This window comes from Zonotrichia albicollis, chromosome 15 (assembly GCF_047830755.1).
Source record: "Zonotrichia albicollis isolate bZonAlb1 chromosome 15, bZonAlb1.hap1, whole genome shotgun sequence".
NCBI classification, from domain to species: Eukaryota; Metazoa; Chordata; class Aves; order Passeriformes; family Passerellidae; genus Zonotrichia; species Zonotrichia albicollis.
Window position 1 is genome coordinate 7940112 of NC_133833.1, and position 16979 is coordinate 7957090.

The 16979-nt window shown below is 46.9% G+C and overlaps 1 protein-coding gene across 6 annotated transcripts; it reads right to left on the minus strand.

The window, feature by feature from the left end:
• Positions 1 to 892: 892 nt before the first annotated feature.
• Positions 893 to 13481, minus strand: MYOT (myotilin). Of its 6 annotated transcripts, none has more exons than XM_014264736.3 (10): positions 13327 to 13481; positions 11004 to 11609; positions 9192 to 9342; positions 7232 to 7333; positions 5217 to 5266; positions 4511 to 4643; positions 3164 to 3371; positions 2454 to 2619; positions 1864 to 1997; positions 893 to 1490 (listed from the first exon to the last, which is right to left on the minus strand). In XM_014264736.3, the coding sequence occupies exons 2-10, from the start codon at positions 11441 to 11443 to the stop codon at positions 1318 to 1320; spliced, it is 1557 nt and encodes a 518-aa protein (XP_014120211.1). In that variant the 5' UTR covers positions 11444 to 11609; positions 13327 to 13481; the 3' UTR covers positions 893 to 1317. The 6 variants fall into 6 exon arrangements, with proteins under 6 accessions (XP_014120211.1, XP_074408253.1, XP_074408254.1 ...); XM_074552152.1 differs by having other exon boundaries at positions 13331 to 13480; XM_074552153.1 differs by having other exon boundaries at positions 11004 to 11359; positions 13327 to 13467.
• Positions 13482 to 16979: the final 3498 nt, after the last annotated feature.

The window sequence follows — 16979 nt, forward strand, 5'->3', positions numbered from 1 at the left end:
AGCACAGAATGAGGCACAGCTGACACTGTGATTGCTGGTAAAGTGTGAGGCACCTCAGGTATTCCATGTGTGTGCAAAGACACCTGCCAGGGAAATGATGCAGACTTTCCAACCTGCCGGTGGAGCCTAAACTGGGTGCTGGCTTCATGTGATCAGCTCCATCTCCAAATGTGCCAGAGGGGAGTTATCTCAGTGTATTTCATCACTTGGGCAGCCCAGAGGAGATGTGTGGTCATAGAGCTGCAGGATTTTTAGGGAATTTACCAGTCAGTGTTATGCAGTTCAGATTTGGGGGGTTATTTAATGGTACAGCAATGCAGGGTGAAACAGAGGCCTCATTTTTTTTCTGTTCTGGAAGATGCTTGAGATGTTTGCTGACTGTGCATCTTGATGAGGAGGTCAGGTCAATCAACTCCCACAGATTTTCTTGTAGCAAGTACAGTTGAAAGGTCTCCAGTTTTGGTTTTATTCCATGGTATGTTTTTGAACAAGGTGTCTGTGAACAGCAGCACACAAACCACTTGGGTGACTCAAATCAACAGCTTGTTGAGAGTCAACAGCAGGATAAGTTGCAACCACTCCTTGATTAAAGGAGGGAAAACATGATAGCCCTAATGATTCATATCATGGAGAGCAGCTTTTGGGTCAAGTGTGCAAGGAGAAGAAATATTGATGTTGCCTCACTGGCATGGTGTAGTGTTAATAGGGTGTCAGCATTTAGTTTATGCTAAATATTTGGTATATGCCAGATGACAAATGTCAGTGGGAACAGACAGGGGAGGGGACAAGTGGAAAGCTCAGGAGGGTAAGCACCCATCGTTCCCAGGCTGCAGCTGATGCCAGGCATTCAAATCTGCTCTTAACAGATCAAGCAAGGAAGAGTCACAGCTGATGTTGGTTATTTAAAATTTTATTTGCCTCTAATTTATTCTCATAAAAACACTCTACTCTACTTGGTTTCAGTATTCAGACAGTACAGACTTCTGATATTACCACGAGTGATATTAGAGAAGCAGCACAAATCAAGCTACCTTAGCATGTAACCAAGCACAGGTGGAACTCAGCCCACCCACACTTGTTAAAACTAATTCACCTGCTTTCTCAGGCTTTCTAGTTCAAATGCAATACTCAGTAATGGTTACAGTCACCAAACCATATAAATAAAATCTAACATGGTAAAACAGGAACAGCTGAATGTGCATGAGTCAACGTAAAAATATGCAAGTAGGTATTTTGCTAATTAGAGCAATCACCAGTTAACTGCATCTATGTTGTAACTGTCTCTTATGGGTGTGAGGTTTTCCTCTTCATTTCCAGTTAAAGTTCATCACTTTCATACAGTCCAGACTGCTCAGCCAAACGCTGAAACTCCCCTTCTGGTGAGAAAGCTTGTTTCACATCCAGTCCTCTTCCATTGAGTGCCAAATACTTGCTGAAGGTTGGTCGAACCCGTAACTGCTTTGGGGCTGGAAGTGGCTTATTTGTATGTGCTGGAAGAGAGAGAAAAAACCTCTTTTAGTGCCTTCCAGAGTGCACAGAGACCCATGGCAGGGCAACCCCATTGCTTTGGATCTGCAATATAAACCAGCAAGCCCTTGGCAAGAATTTAGCAGACAAACCCATATCTCAGACACCAGAGATTTATATTCACCCTTTTGCTTGGTGTCAGGGAAATTGCAGTCTTTAAAGGAGCAAAAGGACACTCCACAGCGTCCTGTACTAAACAAAAGAGCTTTTCCCAGGATAGTTACTATCTGTCTGGGAAATAAATCCTCCCAACTGTCTGAACATCATGAGATTAATCTTGAGGGCCAGCTCTGGGTATAAGATGCACTTTCTGTGGCACTGGGACCTGGAACTTACTTGCAACCTCTAGCCTGGCATGGCACGTGGCCACCCCTGCCCCGTTGACAGCAGACACTGTGTACCAGCCAGCATCCTTCTTGGTGGCATTGTGGATCAGCAGGCAAATCCTTCCAGTATTGTCATGGAGCAAGCTGAAAAACCAACGTGTTAATGCCTAAGTGCTTTGTGGGGGAAGGAGAGAAAGCAGAGTTCACATGCTGAGGAGCTGAGAAAGCCCCAGAACAATCCTTGCACACTGTTCAGACATGAATATTTGTGTTGGAGCCACCAGTGATTCACATCTTGGCATCAGTGTGCAGCCCCACACTGCACATTTCAGCCCTGAGTCTGTGCTTCCCCAGGGGCCCTCTGCTGCTGCAGACACTGAGAGGAGCCCTGGGCTCTGTCCCCCTGTGTCCCCAAAGGCTCTCAGCACATGCCCTGTGTCCCCAAAGGCTCTCAGCACATGGCCCGTGCCCCTGTGTCACACCCCAGGGCAGATCCAGCCCCCAGCCTGCTGCTTACAGAGACCAGCCCATCTACACCTGACTGAGCAAACACTGGCTGCTGTTTGTGACACCCCAATGGCCAGCTGAACAGTGGGATACCTTATTCGGTCTGTATTATATTGTACCATTTCGTTGTTTCTTTTCCAGTAAATCCGAGGGGTTGGGATGGCAGAGATCTGGCATTCCAGCCTGGCTGTGTCTCCTTCAAAAACCTTTTTGCTTTGGGGCTTGAAAATGAAAGTTGGAGGCATGTGATGTTCTTTAGCTGAGTTAAAGAGGAGAGATAAGGAGGAGTTACTGGAAGTGTGGAACGCTCATGTCATGCTTGTTTTTTAAGATTTCGGGTTGCTACATTCAGGAGGACACGTGTTCCTCATCTCCTGCATCTCCTTAGCCTGCAGGCAGTTCCCATGAGCTAAAGGGTGTGGTGAACACAGTCCACCTTAGAAGGAGAGTCAAATAACATATGTTATTAATCCTGGAAAATTAATAACATCAATTAAATTCTGGACATCTCGCTATATCTAAATATATATTCTGGATATCTCACTATATCACTATATCTAAATATCCTGACAGAAGTGGCTTGAAGAAATACTGCATCCTAAATGTGGTTATTAAAATAGTCTTGGAATAGTAAGTTGATTTTAATTGTTTGAGCCTGGATTGATTTTTATTGCTTGATCCTGGATATGTGGAGTTCTACCTCTGCTTCTTATTACTCGGATTTCCCAAACACAGGGAGAAAAGCAGTAGATTGCTGAGATTTCGCAGTGTGTCCAGGGAACTATCAGTGCTATCAGTCTTACCAATTACTTCCACTTTTACTGTGAAAGATGCTTCTCCTGCACGGTTGACAGCCACACATTCGTATGTCCCTGCATCAGCTGATTTCACTGCTTCAAAAATGAACGAGTGGAACCCCTTTTCTGACACTATCATTTTGTGGAACTGATCCTGGTGAACCATCCTTCCATTCTGGTACCACATCACATCTGGAGTTGGGAGCCCACTGACCTGTGAGGGAGAGGAGAGCAGGGAAGAGTTAGAGATGATAAAAATCCCTCCCACACTGCAGGGAGTTTGATGCTCATGGGTGATCAAACCATGTTCCTTCTGCAAAGCTGTATAGTGTTGCCTAGTTCTGAATATTAATGTGATACTGCACAGAAAGGCTCAGGGAGTGCTGTGGAAAGATGAGCTTTAGCTACAAGACAGTGGGTGCTGTTCCTGCAGCCCCTGTGGTTCCCTTCCTGTAGGTGGCTTTGGTCAGGCCCAAGATGCTGATTTTGGGCTCAGCCCTTCATTCCCAGAGCTGTCACTGCAGCAGTGCTGGCACCCACAGCTGATAATGGCTGTAAATGAGCTCCAGCTTCTCCACAGCATCCAGAAGTCTGGGCAACCTGGAGGGAGATGGCTAAAGGCCATGTGTAAGTCTGGCCAGAGTTTACTGAAACAAAGAGGTGGGAACCCATTAGGAAAACCCAAACCTGTGGGGGAAAAGAGGATCTTTCCTCACCCCAGGGTTGGTACAGCTGCCATGAAGTTTTAGGCCATTATTGAGTTTTGTTTCTATTTAGGGCATTTCCTTGCTTGTCTGCTCCAGCAAAGGTACAGTGAGTCATGGAAGACTCACTGAGGGGAGGTGAGTCCTGCACAGACCTTGCTGGATGTGTGTCCACTGAAGCAGTGGAGCCCCTGTGCAAAGCACAAGGTTCCCTGCCAAAAAGCCTTTTTTCAGCAGGGCATTAATAACCATTCTTCCCAAGGAGGCCCAGAGACATTCTGTAGTGGTCTATATTTACCACTAGTCAGCTTTAATCATAATATTATGCTGATAATTCCACTCACATTTTCCAAGGGAAAATGCTGACATATTTATCCATCTCCTGTTTCTTGGCTTCCATAGCCTGGGGAGTCCCTGAACCATCTTCCCTTAGTGCTCAGGGTTATGAAAATGCAGAGGCACTGCAGAGACCTCTCTGCATGCCCCACGCCCCAAGAGGGAATGGAATGGGAGGGGAGAGGTTGGCAATGGAACTGGAAGGGAGAGGTTGGCAATGGAATTCTGGGAGAGGTTGGCAATGGAATTCTGGGAGAGGTTGGCAATGGAATTGGGAGAGGTTGGCAATGGAATTGGGAGGGGTTGTCATTACTTTGAAGTCCAGCCTGCAGAACCGCCCCTCCTCAATCACCACATCTTCAGGCACTTGTGTGAAACGTGGCTGGAAAAACTTCTCCTGGATTGAGTCATGTCCACGATCGTCGCCTCTAGAGGATGGTCTGCTCCTGAAAATGGGGCAGGAACAGTTAATTGTGTACAAGCTACTGTACAAGTGGTATCAAAGCTCTGATTGCAGCTGGAGTCCCTCAGCTTTAGGAATCTAACAGTTCTGGTTGGTTTTTCAGCTGTAACTCATAACTTGATAAGTCACTTATCTTGCTCAAGTTGTTTGATGCAGCACACAAGAATAACCTTCATTATGGCCTAATATCCAAAAGACTTGACAAGAGAAAGTTGGCTGCTTAATTTTCATCACTTATATTCATTTCAATATTTATGTTTCTTTGACTAGAAATTCATCTTCTAGAATATAAAGAGTATTTTTCCAATGTGCATGGGAATTGCATTTCCCAGCTCCCAAGGAGTTTTTAAACCTCTAATGCTATGCTTAGAATTCATTGGATTAAGATCATAGGCATCATCACCCATGCACAAATGGTAGCATTTTAGTAAAAAGGGAGTGAATTTAGTAATTATTACTTTAGCAAGAGTGATAAGTAGTGAGATTAAACCAACATTGTCTAGAAATGTTTGAAATAAGATCTTGAAGAACAGCACAACACAAGTTTTTGCTTTACCTGACATGTGTTGTAGGAACCTGCAGCCTGATGTTTTCTGCATTCTGGTGCTTGGGAAGAGAAAGAGGAGAGGTGAGTTCACTTGGAAAGATTTATCTGTAGACTGAATGAGAAGCCATTTTACATTCATATCCTGACTGCTGCTTAAAAACAAAATGAATGTACTTCAGAAGTCTTTGGGACAGGAGGTAGAGGAGCTTCCATGAGGACACTCTGTGCTCACCATGGGCTTTGCCATGGCAGAACTTGTCATTGCTGCCCAGGTGATGGGTGCAGCAGCTTTGTCTGGCACACAAGGTTTTCTGCCAGCCCATAACCTTTGTGAGAGAGGAACAGCACTCCTGGCAATATCTAAGCTGCGAGCTGAGTACAGAGTGTCCTTCCCCACAGCAGGAATAGAAGTGGGATCGCTGGCAGGAGCCTCGTATTGTGCCCACTTAAATATGGTACCAGCAGCCATGGACACATGCTGAGCTGGAAAATACTTTTCTTTCTAGATCACAGCACCAGCTAAGCTCGCTGACAACTCTGAAATCACATGGCTAAATCTGCTAAAGTACCCAGGATTGATTCCTGTTAGGAGCCAGGATGTTTGGAAAACGCGACGGGGTTTGGTGCCAGCAACTCGTTTTAGCAATGGAGTCAGAGAGAGCAAACTGCATGGAAATTTCTGGAGTGCTTGCCTTGAGCCATCCCAGGGCTTGGTTCTGTGCTCTGCAGCCCGGTCCTGTGGAACATTTAAGCCTGGGTTTAGACTTGAAGCAAGGAGGCCGTTTTAAGTTCAAGGGGAATATGACATGAATGAGGGTTTTGCTGGGCTCAGTTCCATGTGCAGTCCAAGGCAATTGCCTGTATCTGCTCATTTACACAAGTTCTGTACAGTTATTGCTTGTCCTGTGAAATTATACTGTAGTGGTGAAGCTGATGATTCTAATGATCTGTTACATGGACTGAGTTAAGTTCCTGAGGAATCAGGAGGCTGAATGAATCAGTGATTTAAATATTTAAAAATAAGACTGAACAATGGAAGTAAAATGTCCCAAACATAAGCCAATCTCTGCTTCCAATGTTCTTTTTCTAAAGCAGCATTTCACACATGCTGAAAAGTTGTCAGTCAGCCTGTTTTGACTGAATATTTCATTGTTGTCAGCAAAAGATGAGGCTTCCCTTGCTCTCTGCCATTCATGATTTCTCCTTCTTTCCTGATCTTGCCAGGTGATTGCTGGGGAGAGATAGCTCAAACCGTGTATCCCTCCTTTGCTGTGATCTTAGGTGTCTGTTCCATGCAGGAGTTTTGCTGAGGGCTCTCTGGCAGGTGTGTGCCTGCTCCTGGCTCTCTGCTGCTGGCAGCAGGAGGGGGTTTCTGTCCTGCACAGGTACCCAGTGCCACACCACGGACATTTCCACTAACTTTGAGCACAGAAGCACCAAAGAGAGCTTCTAACTGGCTTGAATAACCAGCAAATGATGCAAGTCTCCAACTAAAACATTTTGCAAAAAGCCAGTAGTGATAAATTCTTATCTATCAGCATGTTGGGCTGCTGAAATAACTGCTTTGCATTCTCTTAATGGCTGCAGCCCCCTGCAAGGGCTAAAACCCAACCAATCCCAGCCCAAGGCCACGACCTCTTGAGGCCAATGTCACTTGTTCCCAGCAGTGGCAGGTGTAAATCTTGCTGTCCTGGCCCAGGCTGCACTCAGGCTGCTGGAGTGGGTACCTGGCTCCCCTCGTGGTGCTGCTCCCTGCCTGTCACAGGCACCGGGGGCTGTGCTGTGCAGCTGCTGCTGGAATTCCTCCCTGCAGAGGTCATTCCTACAGATCAGGCACAGCAAGGGAATGGGGCTTGAATTTTCCCCCTGTGAAAGCATCAAACCCCTGCCACAGAGAGCTCTGTCTTTGAGAGCCACCCCTCACCTGCACTGGGAGCAAATAAACCCCCTCTCTGCCCTCCCAGGTATAAGCAGGCCGCAGCAGAACCCCAGGAAACCCTTGCTCAGAGGCAGTGCCCAGTTACCTGTGCATTCTGCACGCTGTCTTCACTCTGTGAGTCCAGCACTGAGGCAGCATTCACTGGTCCGAGCAGCCTGCGAGCCATCCTCTCCTCATAGGTCAGTCTCTGGGGGCACAGTGCACAGCAATTCCAGTCACAAGTCCAGTCACTGTTTCAGACCAGCTTATTAAGAGCACATTAATATGCCACAAGTTCACATTAATATGCCACAAGTTCAGGATGTTGTCAATGGAAGCAGGAGCTGACCACGTCTGGCCCAGAGGGTTTGCAGTCTGTGATGCCAACTGAAGTCAGCCTCAATATATACAGCACTGAAATGCATAAAAGATTAAACTGCCTGTTCATCAAAGCCTCCCTAATGCCATCTGTGGCCTTCCACTCCTCCTCTTTCTCTGCTGGGATTATTTATGGGTAGCTGATGGCATCATCCACAGAAGCCAGAGTAAGTCCCAGGGTACCTTTCTGTCAGGGCTGGGAAAGCTTCCCAAGCCATTCAGCTGTGGAGAGAGCTGGAGGCATGATGGATGCTCCCAAAAAAGCCACAGCAGCAGCAGCACAGCCAGAGGGGAGCACCACTGCCCCTGCAAGCACTGGGGAGGTTTCTGCCAGCACATCTGCAGGGTGAAATGCTGGGGAGGAGGCAAGGACACCTTTCAGGCACGGCACAGGCAGTGCCTGCACTCTGGATGTGGCACACAGGGATAAAGATGAGCAGAGCTAAATCCAAGCTCTGTCAGTTGGGTTACTTTAGAGAAGCATGTTAGCACCAGAACTCCTGACACTTTTCTGCCCACAAGGTTTCACTCGGGTTTGGATTTTGTGACACAAGGGTGAGCTCTGGCTGAATTTCTGCTGTGTACAGATACACATGAGTCTGCTGCTGGCTGGGGAAAGGTTTGGGAGCCTTGTGGGACTTTTCTTTAGAAGAGAGCACAAGACCTTCAGCAAAACCTGTGAGAGCTGCCTATCCCTGAGGTCCTTACGTGTGTGTCAAGTGTGGCTGAGATTGGCCAGTTGGCTCAGGCTTGTTGGAGCACAAGGGGAGGAGGACACAGTGGTGATTGCATAAGACTTATTTTTAGCCTGGCTTCTTCCTATGGGAAGAAAAGCTGACTTGCTATGACAAGGTTTTCTACAGCACATAGGACATTCCTGTTTAGGGGCATATTCAGTCAGATTTGACCCATTTGTTTGCCCATTCAATATTTAAAATTACATACATGACACAAAGCTGTTCTCGCTGATGATCATGAGAATATTCCTTTCTATTTCAGGGGAAAGAAGATGGAAACTTTGAGCCTTTACCAGTCTGCCTGCAGCCAGCAGAAAGGCTCCCACTTTAGAAACCTGCCTGCTCCACCTTGCTGCAGGGGGCTGGTAGCAAATTTTCCCCCAAATTTTGGTAAGGGGGATTCTGTTGTGACTCTCTGCAGAATAAATAAATAAGTACTGACACTAAGAGGCCTTCTTATAGGAGACAGGCTTTATGATAAAAGCTCATATAATTTCTTTCATTTATTGTTGTTCATATAAAAGAAAAAATTTATCCCATTTGGTGGTGATCCCTAGAATGAACTTTCAAATATTCCAATTTTTCCTAAGGTTCTAATGGTTTTGAGATGTTTATTAACCTCAGTGTTGAAAACCAGGTTGTAGTCATATCTACAGAACTGAGGCACTCTCCTAGGATTTTTAATTTTCTGTGGATGTGATGTCCAACAGGATCCCCAGAAGAGAGTTCAAATTTGAGCCACAGCTCTAAACATGTTCCTTTTTCTTTCACATTGAAAGAATATTCTGGTCATGAATGGCTTTTGCTCTGGTGGGATGTGTCGAGGTTCTGAGTAAAGGGCAGCGCTGCTCCTGCATTTCCTTCTGCTTTTGGCTCAGTTTGGAGGCTCCAGCCCCTGGAGTAGCATCTCTGCAGCCTGCCTGCCCTCCTGGGAGCTCCTTAATCCCTTACCTGGTTGCCATTCTGCAGGAGGCTGTCCTTGCATCTCAGTTTCTTCTCCAGGTCCTGGATGAGGGCCTCCTTTGTTCCTCGAATTTCTTGGTCTGATGTCTTCTGCATAGAGTTGATGCTGGCTTGTTTGTTATACATGGGCTGTGAGTAACTACTCATACAGGAAGAGAAAACAAAGTTATTCCTGCAGGCCTGATGGATTATTTGCTGCAGCTTCACAGAATGCACACAAAAATGTGAGCGTGTCTCCTAAAAACTGCGGTTCAAATGAGCCCACAAAGCATCTGGGAGGAGAACAGGCCAAGTTGGGTAATTGAAAATCAAAACCTAAAGGGGAAGAAGCATCATGGTGCAGCCAAATCACTGAGTGTCCTCACAACACAGCATCCCTGCATCCTGCAGTGCCCCTCCCAGCCTGGCCCTGCCATCCACAGCCAGGGATGCAGCCAGCTCCCAGGGCTGGGTACCACATCTGGTTCTGAAAGACGCCAGGAAAAGGGGAGCAGCCATCAGAACGGGCTGCAGAGGTCTGTTGGAGGTCACAACACTCTGTGCTGACAGGTCTGACCTGGCCTGTGACCTGCAGTGGGGTCTCCTGTGCTGCACTTGTGCTCAGAAATTATTTCTATCCAAATCCTCTTCCTCCTGTGGCTTGGGAATTTGTTCTGCTGGCTAGACTAGAGTAGGAGGGTTATAATTCCAGAATACTCCCAGCACTGCTTGGGCTTAATAACTTAATGTGAGTTATAAAACTTGAGTGATTTGCCCCAGAGATGAACACACCTCATGTCCCTGTTTGCTCATTAATAGTGAGATTGGGAAAATAATTCCTCAACTCACTGCAAGTTGCATTTAAGAGCAGCTTATACAAAAATCCTAGTGAGGCACCCAAGCCCTTTGCTATGGAAACAAACACCACCACACTACAAACCCAAACCCCAGCAGGGTCCCAAACCCCCCACACTCCTGCAGGACTTTAGGAAACTCTCCCCAGATAACCCACCCCATCTTACCTTTCCCCTTCCCTCAGTGCCGTGATTCAGAAAACAGACAGAAATATTCTGATTTCCTGAATGCAAACTGACACTCAAACCTGGGTTTATATCCAAGTCAGCAGGACCCCCTACCCCTATCAACTTTCCAATATCTCACTTTGTGTGTATTCTACCCTGACTTTCTCCAGGACCTCCAGCTGATATTGGCAGGAATACAAGTTGGTGAGAAGGCAAGGCCCAGCTCCCTTTGAGAGCTCACTGACCTTGGAAGATATTTGGATTGCAGCCCAAAGGCAAAATGATATAATACATATTTAGGAAAGAATTTATTCTTTGCTCTAAAGGGGTGAAATTTTCAAGGGCCTGCCTTTCTTTTGCATGTATGATTAATAAAAGGGGTTTTGCAGGCGAGTTTAGATCCACATCATGATGTGGAATGTGAAAGAATTGCTGAGACTTACTGGGACACTCTACGTTGTGTTGGGGATATTACTGTTTTTCCCTGTTGGAAAGAAATTAATTTGAGATAGGTGCCTGTCTTCTGCTCTAAATAACCTTAAGAAATTTCTGTCAAATCCAATTAAACAATTCAAGCCAGCTCCAGCAAACTCAGCCAGCACTCTGTGCCATGCCCATGGTGCAGTTTGACTCCCACACAAGGGCGAGCACTCCTACCCTGACCTGTGCAGCTCTGCCTTGCACAGAGCAGTCAGTGGGAGCTGTGCAGGGGCACGGCTTTGCCAGGGCGTTGTTTTGGGGTGGGCAGGGCTGGGGCAGGCGGGGGAAGCAGGCAGGGTTAGCAGCTGTGTGTACTTACGGAGGTTCCACGGGAGAAGGAGCTGGGCTGCTATAGCCGGGCTGCGAGGGGAGCACGGAGCACAGGAAGGCTGCGGGGGATTGGTTAGGCATGGGCAGCAGCCTCTGGCCAGATGATGAGCTAGCAGGAGACTGTGCAGATGCAGGAGTGATGGGATAGGTGGATTCCTTAGGGGCGCTACAGGAAGGCGAGGAGAGCGTGATTGAAGAGCTCAGCGATGACGAGGAGGAGAATTTCTGCCCGCTGGGGTTACGAGGCTGGATGAGGATGGAGGACTGTTTGATTTCTCTGCTCGGCTCTGTGGAGGCTGCTGCAGGTCCTGGAGGCTGCTGTTGCCCTTGGCACACGTTCTTAGACTGGATAAAGTGTTTTGGACGTTCGTAGTTAAACATGGTTGGTTGGCACATAGAGGAAACGGATGGGAGATTAGGGACACTCATAGGAGAGGTTTCACGGCTGTCCTGGGTTTTAGTTGGTGATAACTGGCTTTGGATAGGTGGCTGGTAAAAGCTAGGTGACAGGCCACAAAAGTTTTCCTGGCTGGGCTCCTGGATAGAATGGAACCCTTGCCTTGCAGAATAGAGGCTTTCTTGGAGTGGATTTTCCCTTAAGGAAGACAATACAGATAAAATAAATTGTACGTCACAAGCTGAATCACCAAAATGCTCTGTTCTGAGCAGCCACGAGCAAACCAAACACTGTGAAGTTAAAGTTCAACTAAATTAAAGCTTGAACTTAAAATAAAGTTATTTAGGATTTGTCAGAACTGTACCATGACTGTATGAGCATTTTGGGTCACAGAAACAAGCCACACAGTCTGCCTGGCTCAGGTGCAATGATCACTGGGCTTGTCTTATGTGCCAGAGCCCAGTAAATGCTAAAGGAAACAGCAATTGGTTACACCTGCCTAAATCTATAGATAAACAGAGATACTGCTGTTAAGCCAGGTAATTTCCCATGTATCATCTTAACTAAAGATCCCTGGATCCTGCTGTTTTGTCCCCTGTCAAAATGCTAAATGTACTATTTCCCAGAACCAGCTATCTCTGCCAAGAAATTCCTTGTACCATAGGGAAGCACAAAAGTTTCACTTTCAAGTCTGAAACGAAACTTTTGAAACCAAATCTGATTTCTTCTCTAATGGGTTTTGAATTCAGAGTTTCTAATATCCAGCTGAGATTTGGGATTAGAATGCCAAGGACTTTGTGTCTCTGAGGTGATTTCCTGATATTTGCTATTAAGGCTGCTAATTGCCAGAAGGACATGAGCTGCAAGATAAGGTAGGGCAAGCTGAGCTGCTCAGAGTCCTGATTTATTTTGCAGGTAGGTGTTTGATATCTAAAAACCCAGGTTTTCCATCAGCTCAAAACCTGGGAGAGTTTCATTTAGCAAGCTTTTTAAAATGGACAAATTACTCCAGCTCCAGGATAAAAAAATAATCCCCCAAAATAAGCATAAAGCCATTAATAAAAAAAAAAAAAAGAAGAAGAAGAAAAAAAAGGAATATAAATCCCCACAGTTACATGTGCTGGAAAAAATGGTAATCTTGCCCCACTGAGATCAGCTGTTTCGCTGCTATATATACACCCAGTGTATTGTATTCCTCTCGTTGGAGAGCCCAGGGAAGGGCTCCACGAGGTCATAAATTCCCATGGGGGGAGATAAGTGGAGACGTTGCTCTGATATTAAGGACTCAAGGCTTTCATTTCCTGCAGGTAATCATCAATATTAGTTGTGAATTAGCTGTAAGTAAACAGAGGCCTTATAGTAAAAATTCCCTAACTTTTCCCTTGACATACTCTTGGACTTTGAAGCTGGCTCAAACTTCTGGAGCATGTCCACGCTATGGCCCCATTCACTAGGGCAGAAAACTCGCTCAGTCTTGTCTTTATCCCGTTTTTATATCACTACCTGTGCACGGATTTGTGCATTCACTGTACCACAGGCTGTGGACAGCAACCAGCGTTTACTCTGTTTTTTAGAGCGCTGCCCTTAACCAAGCTCTGGTGCACAGCGTCACTTCTCACAGCAAGGGATAAGCCATGTTTTCCTCAAATCTTTCCACCTTGACTTGGGAGGGAAAAAAATAAATCCGAAGAGATATTCGACCTTACAAGATGAAATCAGTAAGTAATAACAGGGGCAGGTTTCCTGCTGAAAATCAAGCCCGTGTTTTGGGTGTGTGCTGCCCACGCTCCCTGTGACACCGCCGCACCGTCCAGGTGCGGTTCCACCTTAGCATTCCCAGCAGTCCCTCTCGCCACCTCCCTGACCAGCCTCCGAGTGGAAAGTGACGTGGAGAAAAGCCCAACAAGCGCCTTACCTACCGCCTAGGAGCTGTCACCTGGGCCGTGGCCGGTATTTTGGGAAGGACGGTCATTCACTGTCATAGCCGCCCTCTGCGCGGCGGGACGAGCCCGGAGGCTTTAATGTGCTGCCAGCGGTGACACCGCGGGCTCGGCCTGTCCCGGCCCCCGCCAATGTCACAATAAGAGTCTCCTTACACAGCCGGGGACTGGGCAAGGGCCGGGGCTTGGGCAGGTGCCCGCGGGCAGCGGATCCGCGGCGGCGGCGCTGGCACCGCCCGGCGCTCCGAGCCCCGGCTGCCACTGCTGCTGCTGCTTCGGACCGGGTCTGTCCCGGCTCTGTCTCTGCTGCGCCCCGGCTCTGTCCCGGTTCTTTCCGGCCGACACGGGTCTGTCCCGGTTCTGACCCTGCTCCGCCCCGGTTCTGTCCCTACTCTGTCCCGGCTTTGTCCCGTCTCTGTCCCGGTTCTATCCCGGCCAGCCTGGCTCTGTCCCAGCTCTGTCCCTGCTGTGTCCCGGCTCTGCCCGCTCTGTCCCGGCCAGCCGGGCTCTGTCATGGCTCAGCCCCGGTTCTGTCCCTGCACTATCCCAGCTCTGTCCCGGCTGTGTTCCTGCTCTATCCCGGCTTTGTCCCGGCTCTGCTGCGGCCAGCCCGGCTCTGTCTGCTCTGTCCCTGCTCTATTCCGATTCTGTCCCGGCTCTATCCCTGCTCTATCCCAGTCCTGTCCCTGCTCTGTCCCGGCCCCGAGGGGCAGCGGTCGCGGCTCAGCGCTGCCGGGAGCGTCCCTGGCTCAGCAGAAGGCACAGAACCGCAGAAGTGGGCAGCTTTAGAACAGAAAGCAGCTGTTCTGCCCACAGCACCGCCAGGGAGCAGCAGCAAGGACTGTCGCAATACGCTCGAAAGTCCCGAAATCCCACTCAGTTATCCCAAGGAAATTCTTGACCATAGAAGCTGTGACTGTCCCATCCCTGGTGTTCAAGGCCAGGTTGGATGGGGTCCTGAACAGCCCGGTCTAGTGAAATGTGTTCCTGCCTATGCAGAGAAAAGGTCATCTCTAAGGTCCTTTTCAGCCCAAACCATTATGCGGCTCTAAATTCCTTATTTAATTCATTTACTAATTTGTAGCTAATTACCTCTGTAGTGATAAAGCTCTGGTACCGATCTTAAGGCTGTGCACATAACACACACTGGAGGGCCAGGTTTAAACGTGGATTAAATCCCCGCAGCCGCGGACCCGAGCGAGCCCTCCCTCCCTCCGTGCCCAGGGGCAGCTCCCCCAGCCCCGAGGCCACCCAAACCCCGCTCACACCCAGTCAGGAGCGGCGGCGCCGCTCATGGATGTATTTGAGCAGCCATAAACTGAGTAACACAACTGGCCTTGTGGGAAGAATATGATAAAAATACGGGAATATTAATATTTTGCTATTTGTGTTTGTTATTACACCTATTTTACATCTATTGTGTTATCACATCTATTTAATATTTTGCTGTTTGTGTTTGTTATTACATCTCTTACATCTGCAATTTTTCATCTATTTGAATGGATGAAAAAACGCAGCTGTGGTGTTTTCACCAGAACAGCAGCAGGTCCTGCTGGCAGGTGAGGTGATTCATATCCCTTTCATCACCGGCTTCAATGCCTAATTACATCTTAAATTAACATTAGAGTGTTTTAAATATCTTAATTATACTTCGGCATAAGTATATGCCAAGTATACTTTTGGCATATAAGTTTATGGCTTATTGTTTAAAATCACCCCAAGCCCCAAAGTTCCGCTGCGTGCGGGCTCTCAGCTGCTCCATCTCCTTGTCTTGAGTCTGTCAGCACAGAGATCTTCGCGACGTTAATCCACCTCTGGTGTTGGTGTTTAAACATCGTTTGTGAAAGAAAACTACAGAGCAGGTGTTAATTGAGTGCTAATTTATATAAATTCAGCGCATGAAACTGATTAAGGGAGGGAATGCGTCCCTACTTGCCTGAAAGGTCGTTTGCTCATAAGTAAAAAAGAAAAAGAAAAAAAAAGAAGAGGAAAATAACGAAAAAGAGGTGGTTTGCACAGAGAGAGGCGAGTACTTGAGAAAAGGTACCCGGGTCACGATCGCTGCCCTGCAGGGAGCTGTAAAGGGCAGGCTCCGTGCTCAGGCTCCCTGGCTTCCCACCAACCTCAACTTAGCACTAAAATCAGCTGCGAGGCATCAGCTCAAGGAGAGTTTTACACACTTAAAAGAGTGGACACAGCCGGGACAGCCTGTGTGAGAGAGAAGGAACAGGAAACCGTGACATCCAGAAGGCAGGAAAAAAGGTGAGAGATCTGGAAGCTGAACTGATGAAGGCAGAGGAATAAATCTCATCTCTGTGCCAAGTAACTCAATAGCACCGCGGCCAGCACTGCGAGGTGTCAGAAATCAGATTTTCTGTCCTGCTTCAGTTTACTCTCTAAGAATGGTGCCCTGCTGCTTCTGATTGGGTTCTCTCTCCTCACTGCCTGAGTCATATCGCAAAAATGCATAGAAAAAGAGTTAAAGATCTGTTGCTTATTAATTAAGATACTTAAAAGTGAATACTAAAATACCTGGCAGTATATTAGTGCCTGAAGCCTCTTCTTTGGCTTGGATTGAGTTTCTTTAATGAAGTTAGTAATCAGCAATGGTTTTATTCTGCTTCAAGGCTGTTGGGGACACTGCAAGATGCAGGTGTAAAGGGCTCACAAAGGAGTAGCTGGTAGTGACAGTCTCGAATTGCATTTTCTGGCTTTTGTAGAGTTCCTGTTGCTAGGCAATAACTGGGAGAATATGGGTACAAGGATTTCGTTAATTTTACAGCTATTCCCAGTAATGGCTTTGTTCTGTCATCACTGCCTTTGTTGGTATCTGCCTTTGGTAATACAGTTGCAACCACATTCACTACATGAGGGAATTATATCCTAAATCTGACTAACAAGACAGTTATTTTACAGCCAGCCATTAGCCATGATTGCTGAGTTTGAGGTAACAGCAACATTTACAATGCTGAGTCACATCTATAATGATGTTTCAAAGCACCTGGCAGTGCGTCTGTGGGATTTAAAGGCACTTAAATTCTCATAGACAGGTATATCTAGAAATTGTAATAGTTTCTTGCTGTATTTTGAGATGTGTCCAAAGCCTGGACTAGGTAATATCTTTTGTTTACATTTTTATATATATATATATATTTATTTATACACACACTTATGTTACCTACATTCTAAAAAGCTATTACATAGCTGATTTTGATGGCAAGGTAAATTCCTTTATGCATTAAGGTCTGCTTAGGGTCCCAGCTGATTTTTCTGGGCAAGCCTGGATTTCATAGAAGGGCTTGAAGCCAAACTGAGAGCTTCCTCTTAATGATCTGCATGTTGGTTATTGAAGAAAAACCATTTTTACCTTGTGATTTAGCAAAAAAGTAACTCTCCTTCATGGAGACATCTGTACTGAAATATGATCTCTCCCGTGCTAAAATTTGAAGGAGGCTGTTGAGAATTGTTAAAATAACTGGTTTAGTTAAAATGGCTGAGTACATCCAAAAATAATCTCTCATGCAGGGAATGGTGTGTGTCAGGGACAGCCTTTGCACGGCCTGTAACAGGATCCCTGCAGCTGCAGGCTGGCACTCAGCTGGGAGAGCAGGCACACCTCTGCCCCACA